The 26,452-nt window shown below is 48.9% G+C and overlaps 1 protein-coding gene across 1 annotated transcript in view; it reads left to right on the forward strand.

The window, feature by feature from the left end:
• Nucleotides 1–19,468, forward strand: part of GRIK3 (glutamate ionotropic receptor kainate type subunit 3) — a 122,036-nt gene extending 102,568 nt beyond the window's left edge. Inside the window, exons 11-16 of the mRNA XM_087760817.1 lie at nucleotides 481–704; nucleotides 7,081–7,199; nucleotides 9,964–10,181; nucleotides 17,508–17,730; nucleotides 17,962–18,212; nucleotides 19,274–19,468. Of these exons, the coding sequence (XP_087616943.1) occupies nucleotides 481–704; nucleotides 7,081–7,199; nucleotides 9,964–10,181; nucleotides 17,508–17,730; nucleotides 17,962–18,212; nucleotides 19,274–19,468 (1,230 nt within the window). The remainder of the gene's footprint in view (nucleotides 1–480; nucleotides 705–7,080; nucleotides 7,200–9,963; nucleotides 10,182–17,507; nucleotides 17,731–17,961; nucleotides 18,213–19,273) is intronic.
• The last annotated feature ends 6,984 nt before the right edge of the window (nucleotides 19,469–26,452 follow it).

Raw genomic sequence — 26,452 nt, forward strand, 5'->3', positions numbered from 1 at the left:
TTTGTAATAACTGGACCATATTATATCAGTTCCACGTTCCGCCTGTCCCATCTCAGGTGTTCCTGTGCCTAATGCACGCAGACCAGTCCTTGGTCCCTTACCTGGAGGGCTTTGGAGCAGAGCTCACGGAGGGCTGCCCAAACACCATTTGTGTGCAACGCAGCGCAGCGCTGATGACAGCTTTGTGTCTGCCTGTACAGCAGGATCGCGGGTCTCAGGGGAAGCAGGTACACGGGGTCCATCCTGTGCCAGGCACAGAGGGCCCTGCCGGCACCGGGAACTGGGGCTGGCGGTCCGGGCTGGCTCTGGCAGAGGCACAGGGCAGACTTACCCCATATGCACAGGGAGGGGGGAACCCCAGGGCTGTGCTTTGGGGTTTTTTTTGGCCCACTACTGCCGTACGATTGCTATAGGTGTTTCTAAGGGGATGGAAACGTCTCGGTTTCTAATGCCTTCTTTCTCCCTCCATGTTGCGCACAGAAAGCGGATTTGGCCGTTGCTCCTCTGACCATCACCCACGTTCGGGAGAAAGCGATAGACTTCTCCAAGCCCTTTATGACCCTGGGGGTCAGCATCTTGTACCGGAAGCCCAACGGGACCAACCCCAGCGTGTTCTCCTTCCTCAACCCCCTGTCTCCTGACATTTGGATGTACATCCTCCTCGCCTACTTGGGGGTCAGCTGCGTGCTGTTTGTCATAGCCAGGTAAGGGGACGCCGGTGCCACCCCACCCGACTGCCATCACGCCATCCTGCGACAAGACACCCTCCCCGCACTCAGATCTGTTTTGCTGCCTGATGTGTCGCAGGGATCCAACCACCCAGTGGGAGCTGCAGCATTAACCCCCTGTCATTAATGAAACTACTTTTGGTCCGTTACCCAAAGGCAGGCTAGTCTCTTGGCATGGGGTTGCTCACGACTGCCAGACTCCCGTGCTCTGTTCCCTTTCGGACCTGTATCTCAGAGTGGTTGTAGAGGTGACACAAACCCCGTGGTGAAAATTAAAGATGAGCTATCCACAGGGGAAATTTGTTTCCTTCTTCGCTAGCTCCAGCCTGCGTTATATCCTTTGTACAGCTTTACCATACTAAATATGCTTGTGTTTGTTTGCTTTATTAACATAAACCTGTAAGCCTCTTTTGCTGTATCAGGGCAGGCAGTTCCACGGATTTAGCATACTTCCAGTACAAAAGGATTCTAAAATGCACTTTCTTTTATTATTTTAGAAATTGTGTTGCCTTTCCATTTCATTAGCACCTCCCTGGTATAATGAAAGGTAATTTTCCTGCTCTGTATCGTTTACCGTTCCATGCTCCCGTTGGGTCTCTTCTCACCCACCTTCTCCAGGGAGAAGCCCAGCCTCTCCGCTGTGTCCTGGACGCAGAGCTCCCGTGTCCCGCTCCATTTTCAGCTCCTGTCTCTGAACCCTCCACCAGCAAAGCTCCCACAAACCCTTCCGTATATCAGAAGAATACAGAACCCGTTGCTACAGATCAGACAATGTGTCTGTTTACAAAATTAATATGCATCTAATTAGCATGTTTAAAACCTCTATATTTAAAAGCAGCAGAATTTGCATATATTTGCATGTGTTATTAATTTCACAGAGTCTTTGATGAGACACACAGTCCAGGGCTGCTCTCAATACGTGATTCCACCTTTTCAAACCAAAACAAAGCACTCGCCTCCCTCCTGCCGGGCAGCCGCCCTCCCAGCCACGCGCAGCCCTCGCTGGATGCTTAAATATTTTGCGTAAACGCCATGCCCGGGGAAGTTTCCTAAGCACAATCTGCAGCCAGACACTCATTTCTCCTTTCTTCCAGTTCAAGTTATGCCAGTGGTGCTTTCGGAAACCTCCCTGCTGACCCCACGCCTCGGTCCGGGGCTATGTGTAGGCCCTCTCCCTCCAAGGGCTGCTGTGCTATGTTTTCCTCCAAGCATCCTTCAGAAACCAGCTTCTATCCAATCCACTGACATCAATCAGATAGTCAAAGTAAAGATTAAATACGAAACTGCAGCAACCGGAATCCATTAACACTCGTGTTACAACATATCTGCAATTTTCAACATCCCTCAGGTCCACGGAGGCATTTAGAGATGATTTCCTGAGTTTACTGTGTAATATCCTAATTACACATAACAGCAGTTGTCAAAGTAAACTCGGCTTAGCAGACAGTACTAGTGCTCCAAACCATCTGGGATGGCGAAGCAGCTACATCGCCTGATCCCTCCTCTGCAGAGATGCAGAGCCGGAGAGATTGCAGTCCACTCTTAGAGGACACACAAGGCCTTCCATGTTCAAGATTTTAACTGCACTCGTTCTCCTCCCTAGCCTTTGCAATGCACCTCTATCAAACAGAGACACACCAGGTTTCCAGGCACTTTCCTGAGGTCCCACAGAAGCTGTCTGAGCACGGATGGCTTTGCAGGCTGTTTGCACAGTGCCTGCTGGGAGCACAGGCCTGGGCTCTCAGCATTGCAGTACCAACAGCAACGCATAAAAACAGCCGAACAGATCATTTCAGCAAGCAGGTGGTGTAACGCACAGGAACGGTAGGACTTGGTGTTACTGTATGGGAGCCCTCATCGCTCTCTGCAACTGCCTGAAAGGAGACTGGAGCCGGGGGGGTCGGTCTCTTCTCCCCAGGAACAAGCGATGGGACGAGGGGAAACGGCCTCAAGCTGCGCCAGGGCAGGTTTGGGTTGGGTATTAGGACAAACTTCTTCACCCAAAGGGCTGTCAGGCCCTGGCCCAGGCTGCCCAGGGCAGGGGTTGAGTCCCCATCCCTGGGGGTATTTAAAAGCCAGGGAGATGTGGTGCTTAGGGACATGGGTTAGTGGTGGCCTTGGCAGTGCTGGGTAAACGGTTGGACTCGATGATCTTAAAGGTCTCTTCCAACCTAAACGATTCTGTGATTCTATGCTAGAAGAGGCTGAGCATTGCACTACCCTTAACACATCGCTCCACCTTCCCGCCAGCTCTGCCCTGCAGACCCCCTGCGGCAGGCAGGCAGCACTGCTGGGCAAGTGGCCGGGGGCCACACAAAATGCAGGACCGTTCGGCAAAACACTGCTGCCAGCTTTGTCCTGCCCCAGCTGGAGCCCCTGGGAGGACTGTCGGGGACTCCAGCGGGGCAGGATGAGGTCCTCAGCGGTTTTGCTTTGTGTCAGAGAGGAACCAGACGCTCTCAGCAGGAAAAGATACTCATCTGGGAAAATGAACCCGAGGTAATTACGAAAAGGAAAAATATTGCGATGACTGATAGAACTCCTTCACTTTATGTCTCTGTTAGCCATGCAGAACATAGCTAGATGGGCTCCGCTGCCATAACGTCTTTGGCTCTGATACCATAAAGTATTAGACTGCTTGTGCGGCTCAGAATGACAATTCAAATACAATTTTACATTTATGAGTTTATTTTTCCTGATTCATATAATGGCAAAATCCAGCCCAAATTGTCCAGATCCCACTTTCAAAGCATGTTAAATGTGCAAATTGTATCTGTGCATGAAATCCATTGCAGCAAATACTGAGGAAAGGTTGAAGGAAATGCTAGGACAGGCCCCGATGTGAAGCCCCCCGACCTTAGAAGCCACTTTTTACAGACAGGAAAATCTAGATGCTCCATTCAGAGAGCCAGGGGGCTGCCCAGCCTCGGGCACCCAGGGCAAGCCGTCCTGCCGTCGGCAGCGACGTGCACACAGCACCTGCCCTGATCCACCGAGTCGGGCACCCAGGCACCCCAGCCGGGCTACTGGCCCGATAACCCCCCCGCCCTGCCCGGTGCTGGAGGGCACTCGCTGCCCGGAGAGGCAGGGGTCTGGGCTAACCCGGACCCCCGCGTGCGCCCAAACACACGGCAGTCGCACTCAGGCACCGAGTGTCTCTTCCGACACCCCTCGGTGACTGCCCTGGCACGATGAACGCCAGCGGGTCTGAGCGTCTTGCTGTGCCGGGCTTTGTGGCTGGCGCTGAGGGATGAAAACCTGAAGAATTGTGGTTTAGTCTTTGGTTTTGTTCTGAAATGACCCAAAATGAGCCTCATAATCTCTCTACGTCATAGCAGTTATGATATAATACAACAGTTTTTTCCTATCAGGCTACTTCTTGGCTGAAATTGAACCTATAAAATACTGCAATTACAGTTTCTTTTTCACATGTTTTGCTCCTGACATTTCTTCTGTCCTCCTGTTCTTTTAAAGAACACCAAGTATTCGGTGTAATTAAGGTTCTGCAGGAATGATCTTTTAACACATAGAGATGAAGAGCAAGAGATTTCATGGGGAAAATATTTACTGCATTCAGAAGTAATGGAAACTATCTGCTTTTGACCCCAGCAAGGCCTCTAAAATTCAATTCTCAGGAGAAAACCACAGCCAAAATAGCAAAGCCTTAATTCAAAGACATGAGTCTCCTGAACTAGGCACCAGAGTCCTCTGCCGACACTACAATCATAGGTCAATGCCACTTAAAACCAACTTAGGGACTATTTAGAGGCAGGCAAAGGATGTATTTGATCCATCTCCCCTTTTAATCAGTCTTTCTTAGTTATTGATGGAGCCTCTGCTCCTAACCACCCCAGCCCCCAAAGAGCCATAAACACCAGCAATTTACAAGGCTTCGTGGGGGTAATTTGTCTGGTGACGCTGGGGTGAGGTTGCACGTGGGCTGTGCAGCTGGCTGGTTTGAATTGTCACCCCTCCTCAGACTCATACGGCCTTCAAATTACAGCTAATCATCTTTGGGTGCACAGCAGGGCGGGTAGGTTTAATATTTATTTTAATTGCAACGAGAAGTGGGTCATCCATAAGAAATTTCTCTGGAGATGCAATTTAGACTCAAAAGTATTTTGTGTTAGGTCTTTAAATCTTCTTTGAAATGCTCCCCTGTTTCCCTGCCAAAAAGGCCAAGATGAGACAAGAAAATAATCATAGCTTTTGATGAAATATTTCTCGGACCCCGTTCTGCACCTGAGGAAGTGGGAAGCCAGCGCATGGTGAATCCTGAGCAGCCCCCATTTATTATGGCTCCAGCTGTATGGGGTCAACAAGCTCCGCTCGCTTCTTCCTTCATCACCCCTCTGTTTCTGCTAATGGGCCCACTCGCTTTTCAAGCACTGAAGACTCTGTCGCTGCTTCGCGGCTTTCTGAATATTTCTGTGTAATTTGAGCAGCACCAGTAGGTTTTCACTCAGAGACCTTGAAGTTCTTCAGTGTGTCATCTTGTCAGGCTCATTTGATCTTACCAATTCCCTTTCCGTTTCATATTCTTTCGTTGGCAGCCCAAAAAAGTTTTCATCTAATTCTTGAACTCTGGCTTTATTCGACAGAAAGGGCTTAGGCACCATCCTTTATACACCTCTGGCATAAATTTACAGCAAGTCTAAAGGAATAGGCAGCATGTAAAGCCAGGTCTGAATCCAGCCTGATTCTTGTTTTCCTTTCTGAGTTTCTCTTATTTAAAAGAGCAGAGGGAGGTGGGCAGTAAGAACAGCCTAGCCACTACCCGGACGAACAAGCAGGATAGTCAGGGTGCAGCCGGGGTGAGGCCTCTGGTTCTGCGCTCTGCAAACCCAGAGCGGGCAACGGTCCCCGCTGCAGAAAGGCAAGATAAAAGCGGGGAGAAAGGAGAGGTCATTACCCTGTGTCTTGCACGGGGAAAATAGAAGCACAAAGTGGCACAGATGCACCTAGAATGAACTTTTCTAAATCCACAAGTCCTGCGTGTCGCACCTCGTCCATCCCCTGTGATGGGGCCTTCCCCGCAGGCACCCTCCTCTGCCTCGCTCCGCTCGGTTCACGTGCCCTGCCCGGGGACCGCGGCTCCGTGTTTGTGGAATGTCCCCGCATGTGGGGCCCCGAGGGGAGCCTCACGGCGCGACTGCACGCACCAGAGGCAGGGGTAGCTGTTTGCTTGGGGAGTTTTTGTGCCGAGGGGCACCTGGGAGAGAACTGTGGCTCTTTTCTCCACATACACCCAAGTGTCTGAAATTAAGCAAGAAGACGTCTCCTTGGGTAGCAGCGCGTCTGGCAGAGAATTACAGAGAGAAATATCTCTTAATACAAACTGTGGGCTGAGCTTTGAGAAAGGGCTGTTGTGAAGCTACAGGGATTTCAGAAGGAAGTGGAGATGATAATTAATGCCTGGTTCAAAAGCAATTATACCAATTATGTTTTTAATTTAATCTCAGCAAAATTTGGGACTCTTAGAAAATGTAAATAAACAGCTCTAAAAATGTTAGCGTCTCTCCTGGTGAGCATCCTCCCCAGATCCTGGCTAAGAGAGCTATGTTCACAGCGGTGCTTGCCTACCAATCCAAGCAGGATTTGCAGAGAGATGATGATAGCAAATTCCCTCAGTTTTGCCCAGGAACTGCAGGGCCATCCATGGACATTTGTCCCCACAGGGAATAAGTGTTCTCCCACCACCTGCAACGGGGCTGAGCATCGCGGCATTCCACGGCGAACTTACACCAATTTCCACTGTTGTGCTGGTGCCCTGCCTGTGCAGGATTCCTGCTTGTCAGGACAGTGGAAAGTTCTGCTTCTCACTTAGCTAAATCCCACCCTGATTCCCATATGCACTAGCAGGAGAGTCCCCACAAATACCATGGTTTGTCCCAGCTACCGCTGCAGAACCACTGCAGCATCTCTCCTCAGTCGATCTAGAAATGGCGTTTTTCCCCATGTTTTGGAACTGTTCCATACTCGGGCTAGAGGTCACATCCCAGCACTGCATCCCACCCCATAGTCGTGAGCTCCAGTTGCTGTCGTGTGACGTAGGGTTGCAGAGATGATCCGAAGTGACCAAAGGCTTTGGGGAAGCAACCTCAGAAGGACCTCGCTTCCCAGGTTTCCTTGCTGTCTGCAATGCAGGACATGGGGCGTACAGCCATGCTGGTCACTTCTGAAAATCTTGGCTGAATTTGTCTTTTTCTTTAATAAGCCGCACAACCAAAGGAGTCAGCAGGCCCTGCACAGCAGCACAAAATGTATTAACACTCTTTTTTTCCTGTTCCTTTAGGGTCTTGTCATGCCATAGCCTGACTAACGAGCTCTCGCTTTCCGTGTGCCGCTGTAGGTTCAGCCCATACGAGTGGTACGATGCTCATCCCTGCAACCCAGGATCAGACATCGTGGAGAATAACTTTACCCTGTTGAACAGCTTCTGGTTTGGGATGGGAGCGCTGATGCAGCAAGGTACGGTGGCACCTCCCCACCCACACACCCTCCTGCCGGTTCTCCAGTGCAGGCCTTTTGTCATGGCTTTTTAAATTTAAAATTTATTTTGTTTGCGGCAGATACAAGATAAAACATCTGAACAGGCACAGAAGCGCTCGTCAGCACTGGCTCACAGCTCCCCGCTGAAAGGCGGTGAGGTACGGGAGAGGGGAGGCAGCTCTCTGCCAGCACCTCCTGGGACCCGCTGTGCTGGGAAGCGCTCGGTGCCCACTGCTCCTGATGGAGATGTGCGTGCAGCACCGCAGCGCCTAAGGGAGCCGCTCCCCGAGGAGCTGCCTGCGCGGCAGGCGGCCTCTGGCTGGGGCCAAGGCCAGCAAAGGGCTAATGAGACAATAATATCATCGGGGGAACCGGCTGTGATCTGCAGTTCAGGAGCTCTTGGTGACTGCCTTTGTTGTTATTCGCTCACTTTGAACTTCATTTCCACTCAGACGCGCACCGAGCCGCGCCGTATCGCCTGCAGAGCAGGGATGGAGAAACAGAGGGGGACATGTGCCAGGGCCAAGCCCTGTCTGGGGCACCAGGAAAAGGTCCAAGGCTTTTATACCAAGAAAGCCATCCAATTTCTTCTGTGTCAGAGCAGGCCAGAGCTTTTCAGTCTTTTTTTTTTTTTTTTTATTTTTTTGACACTTGCTTCTATTTGTACTTTCTGCCTTCTGCGGGTCAGAGCCCCCGTCCCAACAGCTCACCCCACAGCTCTGGGGACAGAGTCATCGCTCGCCCCGCAAGGCAGAGCCCCACGAGCTGCAGCTGCCTGCCGGCACACACGTGCCACTGCATAACAATAATTACTATTAATGAAGCGTGCATGCTCTGGCAGGTGTCAGGAGGAGCAGCTCCTGAGCCTGCCATCTGGAAGCGCACAGCTAGATGACGGAGCAGTGGCGTGCTGGCACGTGCCCTGCTGCTGTGCGCACAGAGGAGCACCCACCCACCGTGCCCCGAGGAGGAACACTGCCTTCATCTCCCTCGGCTGTTTAATTCACCAAACTCAACAGCATCCCACAGATTCTGTAAATTCCTACTTCTGTTAATTGAAGCAATTTGTTTAATTTCAGGATCTCTGTCCTGACTTGCTCTCTTTTAAATCAACTTTTACAGAAGACAGGGCATCTTGCCTTCTGGTTTGTCTCCATTTTTATCCTCATCTGGTCATTCTGCACATTGTGAAATGGCCTGAAACCCCCTCCAGCACTGGGCAAAGGCTGCTGGGTGAAGGAGGATGGCGAGGAGCTCCTCCAGGCAGCTCTGCCTGGCAGCCACTGCGTGCGAGACTGAACGTTTTCAGCGTTACTAGTGTAAGATACCACAATGACAGGGACCTTAGAAATGGGATATAGATGGGATTACATTCATATATGCGGATGGAATAGAGCAAACGCAATATATATAGATGGAACGAATAGAGTAAATCTGTTAGGAAGACAGCAGAGGGGGAGCTTGTGAGCAGCTCTGCATCAGTAAAAAAATTCAGCTGTGATCTAATTGCAGAAAATCCAGGAATAGAAATAAGTGGAAAATGTCAAACATTTGTCACACTTCAGTTTACCATGTATCAGTGGTTATACCCAGAACCACAGCATCAGCTTGGTGGCACACACGGTGCTACTGCTCCGTGCTCCTCCTGCTGCCGCGGCGGCAGCCTGTAATAGCGATTCTGCCCAGATCGCGCCTGCCCTGATGGACAGTGACAGTTCCCAGCAAGAGGGTTTAGCAGGATGAATCATCCTCTTATCAGATGCTGATAAATGAAAAGAGCTGTATTCTTTTTAACTCTATTCTGCATCTAAGAAGAAAAATATTTCAAAGCTAGACTGATGTCACACTGTCCAATGCATCAAAGGGCAAGAGATGGAATGGGAAAGAAGCAGGATCTTGAGAAGAATGGAAGCAGCCCTGGATATCCAAGGCTCCTCCGCTTCCTGGTGCCTCCTTGCTGCACTCCGGAGAAAAGCTACGCTCCATGCTATGCTTTGATGCCACACTGCTTAAAATTGCTTTGCAAAGCCCAATCTTTGTTGCAAATTCCAGGTTGGATATATCCTCTGAACGCAGTTGTTTCAAACCCAGAGCTCTTTCCTGGCTTTAAAAGGTGTCTTGGGCGATTACAAAAATAGCACAGCCCATTTAGTCCTTCGTGTCTGCTCAATAAAAGTCATTCCAGACCCGATACACCTTTTATGCTGTAATGTCTCCTGCTTCCCTACTTCTAACCAGTATTCAAAGTACTGGACCCTGATAGTTCCTTTTTCTCGCTGTTTGATTTTTTTTTTAAACCTTGTGTATTTGAACACACTCCCTAGAGTGAGTCCTTTGAAAAGTAATCCATAGAAAACCAAAGCACTTTTTAAATGGCAGAACAAAATACTCATAAAAGTTCATAAATGGCTTGCTATTTAAATCTCATAAAAGCAGCCTAGTTAATTACTTCAGTTTGAACGTTTCCTTTAAATTGTGCACCGTACCCAAGGTCAGCAATAAAGGGAGAGGGTTTTTCTGCACACGCTACAAAAACCCCACTGACTTCCTTGCATGCAAGATGTCTGGATAATTTGCCTCAAAAACAGTTGGCATTAATTGCCTAGCTATTACAGTTTTGACAATAAAACCTAATCCTTTTCTTATATATGTATACATATAATGTACATATGTATATATAAAACAGGTCCTTTCTCTCTCTGTTTCCTCTTCCCTCCTTCTCCTTCCCCGTCTCCCACTCCAGGCTCTGAGCTGATGCCCAAAGCACTGTCTACACGGATCATTGGTGGCATATGGTGGTTCTTCACCCTAATTATCATCTCGTCCTACACGGCCAACCTTGCCGCCTTCCTGACGGTGGAGAGGATGGAATCCCCCATCGACTCGGCAGATGACTTGGCAAAGCAGACAAAAATAGAGTACGGAGCAGTGAAGGATGGAGCTACTATGACCTTCTTCAAGGTGAGACCAGGCAAAGGCTTTCTACCATCCAGGCAGAGACGCGACGTTCTCAGGCCAAGAGGAGGGAGAACAAAGAACCAAAGACAAAAAGCCTCCTAAGCCAGCACTGCTTCTCCTTACAAGCAGGTTGGTTCAGTCTCGCATCCTTGTCGAGACTTTGACCCCTGTCAGTTTAGCTTACCTAGATTCACATCATGGCTAATTTCTCCTCTCGCCATTGCTAATTGAAGTCACAATTACAAAACCATATTGATTTTTCAGCTTCAGACACCCTAAAACAAAGCATATATTAGGCACAACAGGTCAGGTGTATCTTATATTAAAGCCCTACAGAAAAATCTTACATTCCCTAAAGTATCTTCCCTGTTTCCCATTGCAGCTCCTTCCCTGTCTCTGCAGTAACAGCTCCACAGAGCCCTTGAGGCTGACCTGGCCAGCCTTCAGGGACAGAAAAGACAACAAATGAAACCTAAAGCTGGACAGATGTTGCAAAGTGCCCTCCCTAACCAGTATTTTTTACAGCTGAAATATCTTTCTTGTCCTTCAGGTACTCACATTAGTGCAGTCAAGTTTTATTAACCTCCAAAACTCTGTGCAAGGTAACACCATCAATGCATCAGAATCAAATTACATTTATTTCTTCCCTTTAAAGGATAATTAATTTCAGAAGTTAGCCAGCACTGCAGAGAAGGGTGCTAAGAGCATTCATATTTCACTTTTGCCTCAAAAATGGAAAGAAATTGAGAGACTTAAAAAGACCTTTAAAACCACAGCTGGCCTGTAAAAACACACTTTAAAAAAAAAAAGAGCGAGAGAATAAAGGCATCGAAATGAGGGGTGATTAATGTAAGGAATGATCACCCTGGCTTGGAGACTTTAACTTCAACAATGAACTCAAAAAGCCGTCTTTTGGAAAGGTTTGGAGTTATGGAGTTATCTATGCAGGCGGTGCAGGGCCCCGGCCACGCTCCCCTGGGAGCACAGGGCCCCGGCCACGCTCCCCTGGGAGCGCTGGGCAGAGCTCAGGGTCCAGCACTGCAGCACTCGACCGGCGCCGACGCCGATGCTGTCCCTGGGCACTTTGTCAGCAAGGCAAGAGGAGAAGCGGCAGATCAGAGCCTTGGGCTGCAGGAACGGGGCTGCCGCCCCCCGCACCTCTGCTGCGAGCAGCGCTGGGGAATATTCCTTCCCCCCTGGTCACCCTAATTCAGAAGGAAATATATGGGCCAAAGTGACAGACATAGTTCATGCTTTAAAAAGCAGGTTGTGCCTGGAATACCGCAATAATTTGAATAGGCACAGTGTAAAGGCAGCTAGACTAGGCCGTCAGCAGTTTAATTGCCAAGACCCATTAAAGGAAGCCAACGTGCTGAATTTTAACAAGAAACATCGGCATTCTTCTGCAACTCTTCTTGGCTAGGACTTGGTTAAGGAGCCGCTATATTTTCCGAATCTCTATGCTTACTTTGCCAGGCAGGAGCGCAGGTTGGTAAAGAAACCTGGAGGATTTTGTTTGCTTTGACTTTTAATTAATTCTGGGAAATGAAAATGTTGCAAAGAATAGCAGGTTGCTGCTGGTTAGTTTGCTCTCTGCACTGGAGCTGGTGCATGCAGTTTTGTCTTTGGCGTGGTCAGATGTGATACATTGCCTTCCAAAAGCAATATAAACCTACAACAGCTATTAGGAAAAGACAGACTTTTACTGTTGTGTTTTAACTACTCTTTCCAATAAGAGTTTTATATGGGAATAAAAGGAAACTATCTTTTTTAAAAATCATCGTGGACATAGTATATTTATTGTTTCATATCATTATCCATCAGAATCATTCTTCAGGCTTCTAAGGGGCATTTGGCAGGGTTTACTGATGCAGTGTATTTTCCTTTTTCTTTCTTATTGTTGTTTGGAGATGAATTCTCAGGGGTGTCCCTTCTGACAAGCATTTCAATTACTGGAGCAGTGAGAGCGCTCATGTGGGATCCTATGTTCCCTTGTCCTTTGTGTACAGAGAACTATGGGAGAGCCAGAACTTCTCCCACCCCTCAGCGAGGTCTTTGTCAAATGACTGGGCAAATCCCGTGGTGGTTTAAGTACGGCAGCTCTGCCAGCGCCACCTTCACGGGGACATCTGTCCAACGGCACAAAGGTCTGGAGGACAGAGCCACGGGCACCTCCGGTGTCCCTGAGGATCCGCACTCCCTCCGGACTGGTGGGACCGAAGGAAGGCGAACTGCACGAGGCTTCTCCTTTGCTCTGCTAAAAGGGGGGTTATCAGGAGAGAAAGCTGCTGCGTGACTGCTGCTCATGAAAAGCTCCTGGAGATCTGGCGGTCAAGCACTCCTGCAGTTTGCTGAACAGACTGTCATCGCTGGGACAAAAGGCTGATGGCAGCATCCCGACTGGGATCCCCCACTGCACCTATTTCGTGGATTATCCACTAGGACTTAGCCCACGCTGCTACCTTGCTCCTTGTGTGACTGTTCTCCAGAGTCATTCCCCTCACATTAGGAACTCAGCCCTCCGCTTCTCCGTGTTAAAGAAGCTGCAAACCACATACGCTGACCCCCTCCAGGCCACGGCCTGGGCCCTGCGGCCCCTTCATCTGTGACTGGCAACTGTGGCCATCGTTGTCCTTCACTGAACCCTGCCTGGGTCCATGGCCCTCCCGGCACCCGGGAGGTCTGACAAAGCGGGATCTAGGGCCGAAGGAGGAGAGCACGATCCCGGAGCTGAGCTTAGGGAGCAATGGGAAACAGGAGGAAGGCAAACGCCTTGCACGCTGTTCCCTGAGATGGTTCCCAAAGCACCAACCAATTTTCTGCCCGTGGTCAGGCTGACCGAGGGTTCGTGCCGAGCTCACCACAGTCACTGCAGAACTTCCCTGTTGAACCAAGCCAAAAGACATCTCTGGGGCAGACCCACAGCGAGCAATCTTGCTCCCACAAAGGATTTTGCCTGTGCAGCTGAGCTGGCCAGCTACGGCAGACGGGAAGCAGGAGAGAGAGTTTTACCAACCGTACTGGCAGATTTTGACTTAATGAAAAGAACTTTTGAGAAGCTATTTATTCCCTGGCAATGCAGATTGAGTTACAGGAATAAACACAGATCAATTAATTTAGGAACAGCATCTAGCGTTCGTTATAAATCATGCCAGAAATCCTTCATATCTTGCAAAGGATGCTGTCTCTCTCTGAACAAATGCCGGGTTTAATGTGCAGTTTGGAGTACGAGTGTGAGAGCGTGTGTATGTGTGTACGTATACATTCACTCGTACAGAAATGTTAAATCCTCAAGAGTAAGTATCTTCAGTTGGTGAAAATCAATTTATTTTTTCATACAGGCTGGAATTGAAAATCTTAAGCCTGAAAGTTACTTTCTTGCCAATTTCACTGATAAAAAAGCATATATGTCTTGGCAAGATGCCTTGTAGTGGCTCCTCTAAACTATTCCATTAATTTATTTGGGTGACTGGTCTTGAAGCATTGGTTATTAAAGGTAGCTTCTGAGCTATGACTCTAAAGAACAAATTTAGAGGCGTTCTCAGTGTCGTTGCAATTGCTGCATTCAGAGGGGCTGGTACTCGGCTTTTCATACACGCATCTCATTTAGCACTAACGCGGGGGTTTTTATTAAGATGCAGAGGACAGCAGACCAGATTCTGCTGTTATTTATCCTGACCAAAACGAGGAGAAGCTCCGCTCATCTGAATCGGTGGGAGAGGCATAAGCGGGAGGGAGACACGATCCCCGCGGGGTGAACCACGGCTGCACTGATCAGCAGCGTTAAACTGCCGCCTTTGTTTATTAGCAATAATCTCTATCATTCCGAACGTTCCAGAGTTCCCGACTCTGGAATTTCTCTGCCAGGAAGAAGTCGGTGTCAGGCCATTTATCTTAATGCTTCAGAGCAACCAAGCAGTTCCTCTTCGTCTGCCTCTGACGGCAAAGCTGTCACTGAGGGGGGCCTGGGGAGCCCACGGAGGAGGCAGGGGCACAGGAGGGTCTCTCTGCCTGCCACCCACCCAGACTTCTTTTGTGCAGCCCATAAAAGTGAATGGTGATTCCACAGAGACAGAATTTTCAGCTAGCCACGGCACAGCAAATATCAGTTCAAACCAGCAACTAACCCCAGTAAGGATTTTTTCAAGGTAAATTCCTTAAGCTGTAAAATCAGAGATGCAGCAAAACAAAATGTATAACACACAAAAAAAACCTCCAGCAAAACAAACACAATTTATGTGCATTCTTTACTGCCTATTGAATGACTACGAAGATGTTTTTGCTTATTTGAATGGTGTGTTTGCCAGTGAGAGAAATTTCCCATAAATTCCCATAACTAAGTGACCACCGTTGCAGTATGGCTGAAGTATTCTGAGAGGAGGAAAGGGAGGAAGGAACAACTTTTCCCCTAATAGGAAAAAACGCATAGTGGTCGAAGCTCTCCAGAACGAGGTGTGAGCTGGAGCACTGTACACTCCTCGCCACGGTTGCTCCTGCAATTTTTCATTGACGACTGCTCTCACAATGACTGACAATTGCTTCTAAATTGGACTCTTAACAAATAGCCAGGTCTATCAAACTGCTAGTGCTGCGCGCAGAATTACAGTTGGTGAATTTTCACTTGGAAAAAGGAGTGTTCTTACCTCATGTTAGCTAAGTTAAAGAAACTAATAGGAAATAAATTCCCAGTGAGGAGGTGGCAGGTTTTAGACTACGGGGAGAGCCTGAGATTGCCTTGACCAGAGACGTGTGTCGAGCTGCCCTGCCTGCAGCGAGGGCCTGACCTGCCCTGCCTGAAGGAGCCAGCACAGCCTTGTCTTTGGGGAAGATGAGGCCATTGCAACCAGCAGCGTTTGCTGCGGGGTGACAGCCCTTCTCTGCTGAGGGGCTCAGCCCCGTGTTGCCAGGTCTCTGTTTCGGCTGTTCCATTAGGCACAAGCAAGCAGCGACAGGCAGCTCTGGCCTCGTGACGAGCCCTTGCCTAGGTGTGCTCCAGCCAGACAGGGTGCTCGCCCCGCCACGGGTGCCCCCCACCCAGGACGCCCGGAGGGGGCTCGAAGCAGCACAGCCCGAGCTGAGAAAGCTGGGGTCCTCGTAGCATTTCAAAATACAATTAAGTCCTTTCAGCTGGTCAGAAGCGGTGATTTAAGAAGAGAAAAGTGTTTTTTCTCTTCCAGGGAGCCCTGTCTCATGTAATTTAAGTTGCCTGAAGAGCTACAATGCCTCATGCAAGTCCTATTAGCTTCACTAAATGCAGCCTATTGATTTTTTGCCAGTTTATTTTGCTCTATGCTTTAAACTGGGAGAACACTGATGTTGTTTAAGAGCTCTGTGTCAACACCCAAGGAGCATTAAATGCAGGAAGAGAAGGTGAGGAAGGGAGAGCCAGTGAACCCAGAGGCCTCTGGTGTGAACTATATAAATGTTAAACAAGTCATTATCAGCCAGTCGAGTATGCTACTCATTTCAATTACCCATTGTAATGCACAGATATTTAATAATCCTTTTGGAGGCTCCCTTTCTTGCTGCTCTTTGAGGTTTGATAGATGCCACAAATCTACCTTACAGGCACTGGCCCAGATTTTCAAGTGAGGGAGATTATCCTGTCTCTTGAATGAAGTTCGCTCCGGCGCATCCACTACTGCACGTTCATCAAGTGGATTATAACAAGCGTGAGCTTTAGCTGAGAAGAAATGAGTCCGTGGTTATTTCAGTCAGGAGAATGAGCCCACAGGGTTAAAGGCAGAGGAACAGCCTTTGTCACTGTGCTGTACTAACCAACTTTGGGGTGTTAAACCAAGTGCCAATTTTTGTTAAATATGCTGAAAAAAAAGGAGGTGGACAGGCAAAGCATTTGAAATATAAGGCACTATGAGGGACTTTTTTTCTTAGCTAATTTACCCTTATTTATAGTGGTGCTCTTATGAGAAGAACCTATGCTGGCATGTTTTGGGTGATACTGAAAAATGAGGGGGAGATGTGATAGCAGCAGTTGGGATGGGCTGGGGCTCCATCTCCTGCTTGCTTACAGAAGGACAGAGACCTGAAACGGAGGTAAACGACAGCTAAACCAGAAAGCGCAGCTTCTGCTGCAGCGACTCCTCGTGCAGCTGCAGGTGAGCAGTTACCCTTGTGCAAGGCAAAGCACAGAGACTCACCAGCCCCTCCAACTTATCAGCCAGCTTCAGGCTCTTGCTAAGTAGGGTTGTGGAGGAGGAGGTTTTGGCTGACTAAGCTGCCTCTTATAAAATAAGAGGCCTAGGAAAAACAAGAAATTAGGCAGGAAAAAAAGAATGGCACATAAAGGAGCAGGCAGCAGCACGAACACAAGCCTCAATATCCAAGTGCTTTTCCAGAGCTCAGCTGGATGTAAAGAGCTGGTTTGACGAGAGCTACATTCACGCACGGGCATACAGTGACCAGCGAAGGGGGTACTTCAAGAGAAAGCTGCTGTGCCTTTCCTGGGGAGTCTTTCTAGACCAGAGCTGGTTATGTCTCTTGTCACAACCTCCGTAGAGACAATTCAGAAGGTGGTCGTAGATAAATGGTATATTTCAAATGCTATGGCAAGACATAAAATAACCATATTTCTTCTCACCCAACACATTTTCTAGAAGAAGAAAAAAAAATTCACATGAATAGTAAGCTAGAAAACATATTCCTCCTTTTTTAACAGAATGCCTGCTGATAGTGAAAGAATACCCATGTTTATTTTTAGCCGTAAGACAATCTCCTTGAATATTTCTATCCCTCTGTTTATGTGGATACGTTAAATTTGTTTGGCAGTTGCACATATCTCAGAGGAGACATGTTTCCTTGTGATGCTTGAGGAAAGACAAAAATATAATAGAGCGTGTGGAAAAGGGAAAAACATGCCCTCTGAAATGTTCTCTGTCTTCTCTCATTGTGCAAAAACATTACAGGATAAACCAAATTCTGGTTAGGAAACTAATACATTTAAACAGATATACTCATAGCCTGTCACACGAGCAAGCTCTGCAGGGCATCAAGGCAGGGTCTCGCTGTACCTTACCGAAGTGAGCGAACACTTCAGTTCCACCTACAGGATACGGTCTCTGGAGCAGCGACTCGTTCTGCCGAGCGTCTGCACACCGTGTGCCAGAGCCTTTGCCTCTTGTTACGGCAATGGGAAGCCAAACAATGCTGGGCAGTGAAAGCAGAGGGATATTTAAGACAAGGTCAAATTGGTAATAGTTTCATTACGTGATCTGTTCTCAAACTGGTATTATCATTTACTGTAAAGACACGAGGTTTCAGCAAATAGAAGTCTAATTCTTATTTTTGGGGTGGGGGGTATCGTTTTTCCAGAAATCCAAAATTTCCACGTTTGAAAAAATGTGGGCTTTCATGAGCAGCAAACCCACAGCACTTGTTAAAAACAACGAGGAAGGAATCCAGCGAACCCTCACAGCCGATTACGCCCTGCTGATGGAGTCAACCACCATCGAGTACATCACCCAGAGGAACTGCAACCTGACTCAGATTGGGGGGCTCATCGATTCCAAAGGCTATGGGATTGGGACTCCCATGGGTAAGTGACAGCAGCAGGGTTTCTGTAGGTAGCCCTGGAGGGGGGCTAGTTACCACAAATACAACAGATAGGATTAAGACAGTCCACTCCCAACAGTGAATTTCCAAATACCAAAGCTTATGCTGTCTGCCTGCTGAGGAGCAGTCTGAACAGCCCTGCAGACACATTCCCTGCTTTGTGTGATTTTTGTCCTGCTTTCCCTCTGTGTCTAACGGTGTTCCCCCTCCCCAGGGTCACCGTATAGGGACAAGATCACCATTGCCATCCTCCAGCTCCAGGAGGAGGACAAGCTCCACGTAATGAAGGAGAAGTGGTGGCGAGGGAATGGCTGCCCTGAGGACGAGAACAAGGAGGCCAGCGCTCTGGGCATCCAAAACATCGGTGGGATTTTCATCGTTTTGGCAGCAGGCTTGGTGCTGTCCGTCTTCGTGGCCATGGTGGAGTTCATCTACAAGCTGCGCAAAACGGCGGAGCGCGAGCAGGTACTGATTTCCTCAGTCTCCCTGCACCACCACTAGCCCAGCCGTTAAGGATTTTGCACGCTGACCCCAGAGACAGGCAGGGAGATGGGCAGAGGGATTCAGCCCTGCCCCTGCTGCCTGGAGGTCCAAGCGCCCACAGCCCAAGGGGTGAAATGCAGCACCCCCGAAATGCCGTTCCCTAAGGCTCGTTACTTCTGTCCCACTCCGACAGCCTCAGGTCAGGGGACAAATCATTTCTACTGCGACCAGGGTCATCTGCTGCTTCTGTAACTAGACTAGTAAACATTTGTAGGGTAATTTTGAGCAAGCCAACACGTAAGTCATGAAAATACGGACAGAGGTCCCTGGGAGGAACCTTTCCGAGCTGTTACATCCACTCGCCACTATCACATGCAATCGTGGTGCATATTGCAGGTGTAATGTATACACGCATGAAGTCTCCATCTCTTCTCCCCACTCCTGTTCAAAAAGCCTCAAGGAACTGGTCAGGGTCCACCAGGAAGCCGCATGCTATTTTATCAACTTTTCACACTTACACAAATGGCCCATCCCACCCGCAGTGGCTGATTAGTGCTCATGAACAAGAGGACTGCTTTTATCTTTTTCCCCTTCCTTGCGTGTCATGGTACAGTAAGTGGAAAGTGCATTTGTGTGCGTGACCAGAAATCAAAGCAAGCTGCCCATGTGATGGACTAGATAGATGAAGGAAAGCTGCCCACTAGCAAGCCCAGCAGGATTCGATAGCCCTCTGTTTCCCAGCACATAAATCTACCAGACCCCCAGCAGGGATCACACAAAGCACCGGCACTCCAGCAGCCGCCTATAGCTCTGCCTTTCTGCAGGATTTAGTGTGCCAAAGGTACAATTCTTGCCAAAGGAGAGAGGGGTCAACCAGACGCCCGTGCATCACTGACGTCCCACTAAGCAGAGCTGATGCCTTAAATGCAGCCTAAACCTCGTGCTTGCCCTCTGCAGAGCCTAGTTTCAGCATCCTCCTCACGGAGAGGTTAGCAGAACATTTTGCCAGGAGTAACAGTGCTTTTTGTCCCTGCTCTCCCCAGCGCTCCTTCTGCAGCGCCATGGCCGATGAGATCCGGCTGTCGCTCACCTGCCAGCGACGAGTCAAACACAAGCCCCAGCCACCCGTCATGGTGAAGACGGACGCCGTGATCAACATGCACACGTTCAACGACCGACGGCTGCCAGGGAAGGACAACATGACCTGCAACACTGGATTGACACCTGTGTTTCCCTAGGGAATGGGAACGGGGGGGCGGGAGGGAACGAATTGCAGCAGACAAGGCTGGATGCACTCTTAACTAGGGAAGAAAGGATTAAAAAACAAGAAAAAAAAAACAGAAAAAAAAAAAGCCTGGTTTGGTTCATTTCAAGAACAAGGCCTTTACAACACAGCTGCATCGATCACCGGCATAGAAGCAAGAACTTCAAAGCATGGACTGTAACGTGGGTCTTGGGGCTTTTCTGTTTTGTTTTTGTTATTTTTTGTTCCTTTTTTTTTTTTTTAACACTTAGATCCTACAGGCCTCATGGAGTCCAAACACACTACCATCCAGGAGTCTGATGTTTACATACTAAAAACACATGGAGGCGAAACAGAATTGAGCCAAACTGACCCTCGGCGGGTAAGGAGGAGCCCCCGAGCAGGGCTCCTTTAGCATGGCAATAAAAAGAAACACTTTGTCAGGTGCAGCGTGAGCAGCCGTCTGTGCAAGCATCTATTCCACACTGACATACACAGCACATTTAGGATACGTTGTCTGGGAAAGGTACCTGTGAAGCACCGTGATGGTCAAGGCTGTGCCTTCTCTCAAAGCAGCTCACGGTGGCCCTTTACCTCACAGCCGTGCTGGCCGTGGCCATCTGCAGCTGGAAGCCCACGTCGGGGTGTTGTGGGAGAAGGCAACGCACACGTTCATCAGCAGATCCAAGACAGCTGACTACGAAGGGGCGAGTAAGCCTGAATGGAGCCGAACTCCTGGCAGGGACGGAACAGCGCAGCATGCATGGGAGCCACTGCCATCTCCAAGTGACGCCACCCACGCGCCCCGTGCCAAACTCCAGCCCGCGCCCAGGGTGACACCGTGATCTCCAGGTCCTCAGCTCCTTCACTCTTTCTGCAAAGCTCAGTCCCTCCTGCAAAGAAGCGTGGAAAGCGGCTGAGTCCACAGGCTTCAGCAGCGGCAGGAGCAGAGCTGTTTCCAAGAGCCGCACAGTATCAATTTCCGTGAAATTCAGCAGTGCTGAACCGCAGCTCTGCTGCGTTCACGCTCAGCCCAGGAGAAGACTGTATGTCTGGTTTAGGACTAAATGCTCTTCATGGCATCAGAGACCTGAAAGATGAAGTCTCAGCCTGCAGGGCCAGGGCTGGCCTGGGACAAGCAGCACTGTGTCAGCCAAGCCCGACAGCCCTTGCGCTCTGCCCGGTGAACCGCAGCCCCTCAGGCACCATCTCCACGTGATTTAAGCGAACACACACTAAAATGTTTTTAAGAAATCTTCCATGAACTGTGTTCTTATTTTCAGGTTGCTTAACCCAGAAGGCTGGTCCTGCAGATGAATTTAGTCAGAATTACCAAAGACCCCTCTGCTGACCTAAAGTAATGCTCGAGTAACATCACTCAGCTCCGTCCCTCCACAGGGAGCCGCACGGGCGGCCAGTGGGACACTCTGCGGATTAACTTGCAAAAGGAAACAAACAGAAATGGCTCTGCCCATTGTAAGCCAGAACATCCCATGGAGAATATTGCAAAGGTGCTTAAAAGCTCTGATTTAAACACTAGTATTGAAGAAAAGAGCAACCTCCTGCCCTTGCACACGTAAGGGTGACAGTGACTTGCCGCAGATCGCGCTGCTGCTGGAAACCCCTCCTGCACCCCCACCTAAACCCCGGGCTGGAGGGCAGGCAGGGCAGCGCGGCAATGGAGCAGCCCGATGGTGCCCGAGCTCTGCATCCCGAACCTTCGCCCTCTGTGTCGTGAGCGTAGCGAGGTGCCACGGCCACCACGGGAACCAGCAGCTGAACTGACCCACTTTGCCCTCCCCTGGCTGCAAGGCCTTTCTGGAAAGTTTATCCTCGCCCAAAGGAACAAACCTGTTTGTAGCTGATTTCAGATTTTTTTTTCCCCATCTGTTTCTGAGGCTCAGTTAGGAAGGTTATCTTTGGAACTGATCAGAATTAGCAAATTAGCTCAAGGGGAGATAGCTGTTCCCCCCCATCACAGAATATAATTTGTCCTTATTTTGTTTTTCCGTGATGTAAAAAAGCAACATAGTGACCCAAAACAAAAAAAGGTAATTTGTCATATTTTGACTCAAGTAAAGATATGCAAAGAATTTACGTTAAATTTTCACCTTTTCATAGAAACCATGAAAAATTAGGGGTGAAAGCTGCCAACTCATGAGGTATCATATTCTTAATAGTTTGCTGACCAAATACCTACAGCAGAGGGTAGACGGGAAGCATGGATCTGTTTCCCAACGCTAATGCCATTCTTTCTGTATTTCTTTGCAAATCCTTAGGCTTGTCAGAGTAGTAGATTTTCTTAGAAAGAGATTTTTACAATTAAGGCAGAGAGAAAAACAAAGCCTGAAACAGGCTTTAAATGTCCAGAGAGAGTAAAATACCACAGAAAATAGCATTCATTTTGCTTCTTGGCAGATCTTTTTAAAATAAGTAAATATTACTAATACCATACACCGCGTTTATTCACCTTTGACACCAGTTTGATTTGATTTTACTCACACACGGCCCAGAGTGACAGGTGAGAATCCGGAATTACTGGTGCTATCTGCCAGCAAGACCGAACCCCACAGATTAACCTTTCCCCTTCCCTCTCTGTGCTGACCATAAATCAGCCACGAAATAGCAGCTAACTTCACGCATCTACATTATGGTTTTATGTTTAAATCCTGATCATTAAAACGTTTGACACATTTAAGAAGGAAATGTTCTGCACCACTCAAAGCAATGTAGGAGCTGGGGGAGCCGCCGGGGACCCAGGCCCGGCGGGCACCGCTGGCTCCCCCCTTCCCGCCAGCTCCTGCTCACTGTGAACTGAGGGGAGGTGAGCTGGTTTCAGACCTCAGCCTTCCTGCTGTAAACCAGGGGCAGCTCCACCCAGAACAAGCGTTAATTCAGCCTGTTGCTACACTGCTTAGCAGAGACTGGAGTCTCTCCTGTTATTCCCATTTCCCCTGCGTACTCCTTGCCTTCGTCCTGGGGAGCGCGGGAGCCCGTAAGCCATGCGGTGTTTAATTGCAGAGGAGCATCGAGCCTGACGCTTAGCGGCGATGTGTTGGGAGACGTCAGAAGGGGCAGACCTGATGACAAAGCCTCAAAGCCTTCTGCGAGCTATTTTGGGACCTGTTTGTGACTATCGGCGACTCACATCTTTGAAATCATCTGACTTCCAACTTTGTTTAAATCGGTTCCTTTCTTCGCTTGGTAGGCAGAGGGACTGAAAAAGTGAGGAGGAAATAAAGAAAAACCAGGTTTGGGCTATTAAACTGTATCTAAACTGTTGTCACCTCAGCTCACTGTCCCTTTATCACTTGCTTTTTCCCTCTAGCTCTCCTGTGAGACAGAGCAGGGGCACAGCGGGTAGCTTTGTTTGGGGTTGCTTTTCTGTTTGGAGTTGAGCAACAGTGCACGTTGAGTACGATGTCGGGATGACAGATCCACAAAGAGACGGAATATGTGAAGGGGAACCAGATCCAGATCTGGGCAACCACTGCTCTGCCCTCGGTGGGTGCTTCTGCGGAGCGGGATTCGGCACGGGTGGTCTCTGGGAAGGTTGCTGCAAAGGGACCCCGCAGACCCTGGCAGCTGTCACCCAGCGCTCAACAACCTGAGCCACGCGCCGCCAAACTGTGCGGAGAGCCCGAGCCCCAACACCCAGCGACCGGGGGGCACGACAGCGCGTCCCCGCGTGGGCGTCACCGGGGGTGCTCGGGGCTGGCCGGGCAGGAGTGTTCCTGGGCATCGGCATCGCAAGCCCTCTGCTGTCTGTACCTTACTTGGACACATTTCTCAAAAAAAGACAAAAAAGAGAAAAAGAAAAAAAAAACAGAAAAGAGTGGAAAAAAAGGAAAAAAATGGTCTCCGCGACATTCAGGGGATTTTCCTTTGTGGACATGCAGAATTTCTATGAATATAGTTTTTTGTAAACATTTTGTAACAATTTTGGTTTCATAGTAACTGTGTTACTTGCTGATCATTCTAGGCTGATGTAAATAAAATTTCCAAAAAAAAAAAAAAAGAAAAAATTCTGATTATTTTCCTTTTTAAGACACTGTGATATATCAAAGTGCACAGTTTGCTGTATGAAGTAATATGGTTTTAAATTTTAAATAAAAAATAATTTCTAGAAAATAATCAAGTTTATGCCTGTTTATACTGAACAACTTCCTTCTTCCTTGTTGAAATTTTATACCTAAATCCAAGCTGTTTAATGACATCCCCTGTCTCTCCTGATAATCAGCCATAAAAAGTCAGTGATAAAAAAACCAATTCACAACTAAACCCAAACATCTCAGGAGAAGAGCTGCTAGTGCTGCTCACCAGAGGGGATTTGTGTGTTTAGAAGTGGCAACGATGGGCTTGGCCACAACGCGCGGAGAGAAAGAAAAGACCCCCCCTTTGCTTCACCTTCAGTCGGAGGGGGGTAAGAGAGACGATGAGGCTCAGACAGCATAACTCTCCCTGTCCTCGTATACCTACGGAAAGTTTGGTATCAGACAAATAATTAAGTCCAGGTACTCCATGAAAAGCCATCTGCAGAAACGCTCTCCCAACGTGGTTCGCCCAGAGGCTGCGTGCGCTTTTCATTACAGAAAGGTGCCTGAGCCCGAGACCCTCCGACAAGACCGCAGGTCCCCAGCGGGCTCCAAGGTTCATAAAAGCTCTGTTTACCTGCTTTCCCTTTCGATGTAAGTCAAAAATCTTATTAGCCTGATAAAAGCTGAAAGCACCCTAAAGGCCAATGTTTATTAGCCTGGAATCTTTATGACTCTGCTTTATTATATTGAGGCAGGGAGAAAACGTCTGCAGTTTCTGGGACAGGAATGATGAGAGACCGGAGCTGTGCCACTCGAGGCTGCAGTGAAACAAACTCCGAAAGCAGCGGCACGGCCGCAGGGACAGCTAGCCCAGCTCCGGGCTCCTGCGGCACGGCAAGCCTCGCTCCCCAAAGCCCTCCTCTCCTTCGCTGCGAGAGACGGGCATTGGCCTGGAAACATGACGGGGGCGGAAGGGTGGCATTTTAGGCACTGTGGTTGTGCATTTCTTAAATAATCCCCAGACGTTGCCATGAGATTTAAAAGACAATTCCTTCCCATTTTAATTATTTTTAAGGGTCACCCTCATAAATCTTTCTCATCTCTATTCCCTTGAGCCCCCAGAAAACCGCAGCTTTGACGCTCCTGCCGAGGAGGGACTTCCAGAGCAGAGCCAAGCCTCACTTTTATACTCTGAACCCTGATCAATATGCAGAGAACATGTCAAAAAGAAGAAGGGGAAAAAAGGTAAAAGCAACTGATGCCTTTGCAAAGCTGCTTCTACATTGCTTAGCATGTGAGACCTGCTTCTGGGAACGAAATCCCTTCCCACATGCCAAGGGTTGCAGCAAGGGAATGGCTGCTGCCGTCTGCCGAGGAAAGCATGGAGCAGGACAGGGCAGCGCTGGCTGACCCTGCACGGCAAACCTCTGTCTGTGCCAGAAATACGAAGAATTGTCAACATAAATCGTTATCAGCAATAACGCAAGGCAGCAATTAACCTTGTCAGTCAACAGACCACCCTTTACTGACTGTGAACCCACCACCTCAAAGCTGCCAATCATGCTACAAATGAATAATTAAGCAGACAGCAGATTTCACTCATGAAAAAGGAGATCCCTTCCCTTTAAGCACCAATTAGTCCCTCCGGGCAAAAGAGGGAGAAAATCGGGAAATGGTGAGAGAGGCATCTCTGCCCAATCTCCCATCTCCCTGTGCCATCCAGGCACCCTCAGACATTTTAGGTTTTCAACTCAGCAGAGAGAACAATTTTTAACCTGTATTTCTTTCAGCAAAATCTCATTTTACAGCAGTAATTGTACATCTGCGAGCAGGTGTTTTCCTGACCCTGGATGTCAGCGCTCTGATGCATCCCTGTGCCTGCTCCCAGGGAAGGAGAGCCGACATGAACCCCCACGACTCCTCCCTTGCACTCTTGCTCTCTTCCCGGCAGCTACAAACACCAACTCTCTCCTCCTCCCTCAAACCAAACCAAAACTTTGTCACTCGGGAAGGACTCAGGCAAGTTTGGACCTAAATGTTTTCATAAACAAAATACACCCAATTTCCTTAATGAAAATTTGGGGATGGAACAGAGAGAATGAGGGCAGCAGGAAATCCAGCTTCTCCTCTAATGCCCTACATGGTGGGTTAACAGACCGAGAGAGGGTCATTACATGTCAGAAGAATTGGGTATGATCCGTTAACATACAGGCCCATAACCACCACGAAAACAGCGAGCTGTAACTACATATAATAAAATAACTTTCCACTTGAAAAAGCCATTGCCTTTCAGGCATCAAGAGCCTTTCAGGATCTCGACGCAATTTCCAGAAGCGGCATTATCGTCATCCCGAGTGAGCTCGCTGAGCACGCCCGGGGTGAGCACGGCTCGCGCCACCTCCATCTCTTGCTCCACGGGTGAGAAACTGAAGTGACTTGCACCACGGGGTAGTCATCGGCTCAGCTGCGGCGTTCCCTCCAGAGACCCCCTCCGTTATCCCCCCCCTTCCAGGAGGAATGAATCGGGAACGGGAAGCTGGGCCCTGCAGAACCACAGAGTAATGTCAACGAGAGGTGAAACCCAGCAGAGAAGCGAGCTCGCCGGCTCACGGCAGAGCAGCCGGCACAAAACGAAACCTACCCTGAGCCTTTGCTGGACACCCAGCCTGAACCCAAACTTGCCTGTGACATTTGGAAGAATTTGGTGACATTTTCCTTCAAGAATTTCTGTGCAACTTCTGTATCTGATATTTTCAGCCAGGAACTGAAATATCAAACCAGCCATGGGGCCAGCGTTGTACATTAACGTTCTGCTTTTAACTAGAAAAATCTGGGATTCTGGCTCGGAAAGCTGTGCATCTCGCAGGAGCTCAGGTAAACAGAGGAAAAGAAAGAAAACAGAAGACACCAGGAAACTGAAAGACACGTCCTACCCAGAGGGG

This window comes from Nipponia nippon, unplaced genomic scaffold, assembly GCF_047370975.1.
Source record: "Nipponia nippon isolate SJK-2023a ecotype South Korea unplaced genomic scaffold, ASM4737097v1 scaffold_23, whole genome shotgun sequence".
In the NCBI taxonomy this organism is placed as follows: domain Eukaryota; kingdom Metazoa; phylum Chordata; class Aves; order Pelecaniformes; family Threskiornithidae; genus Nipponia; species Nipponia nippon.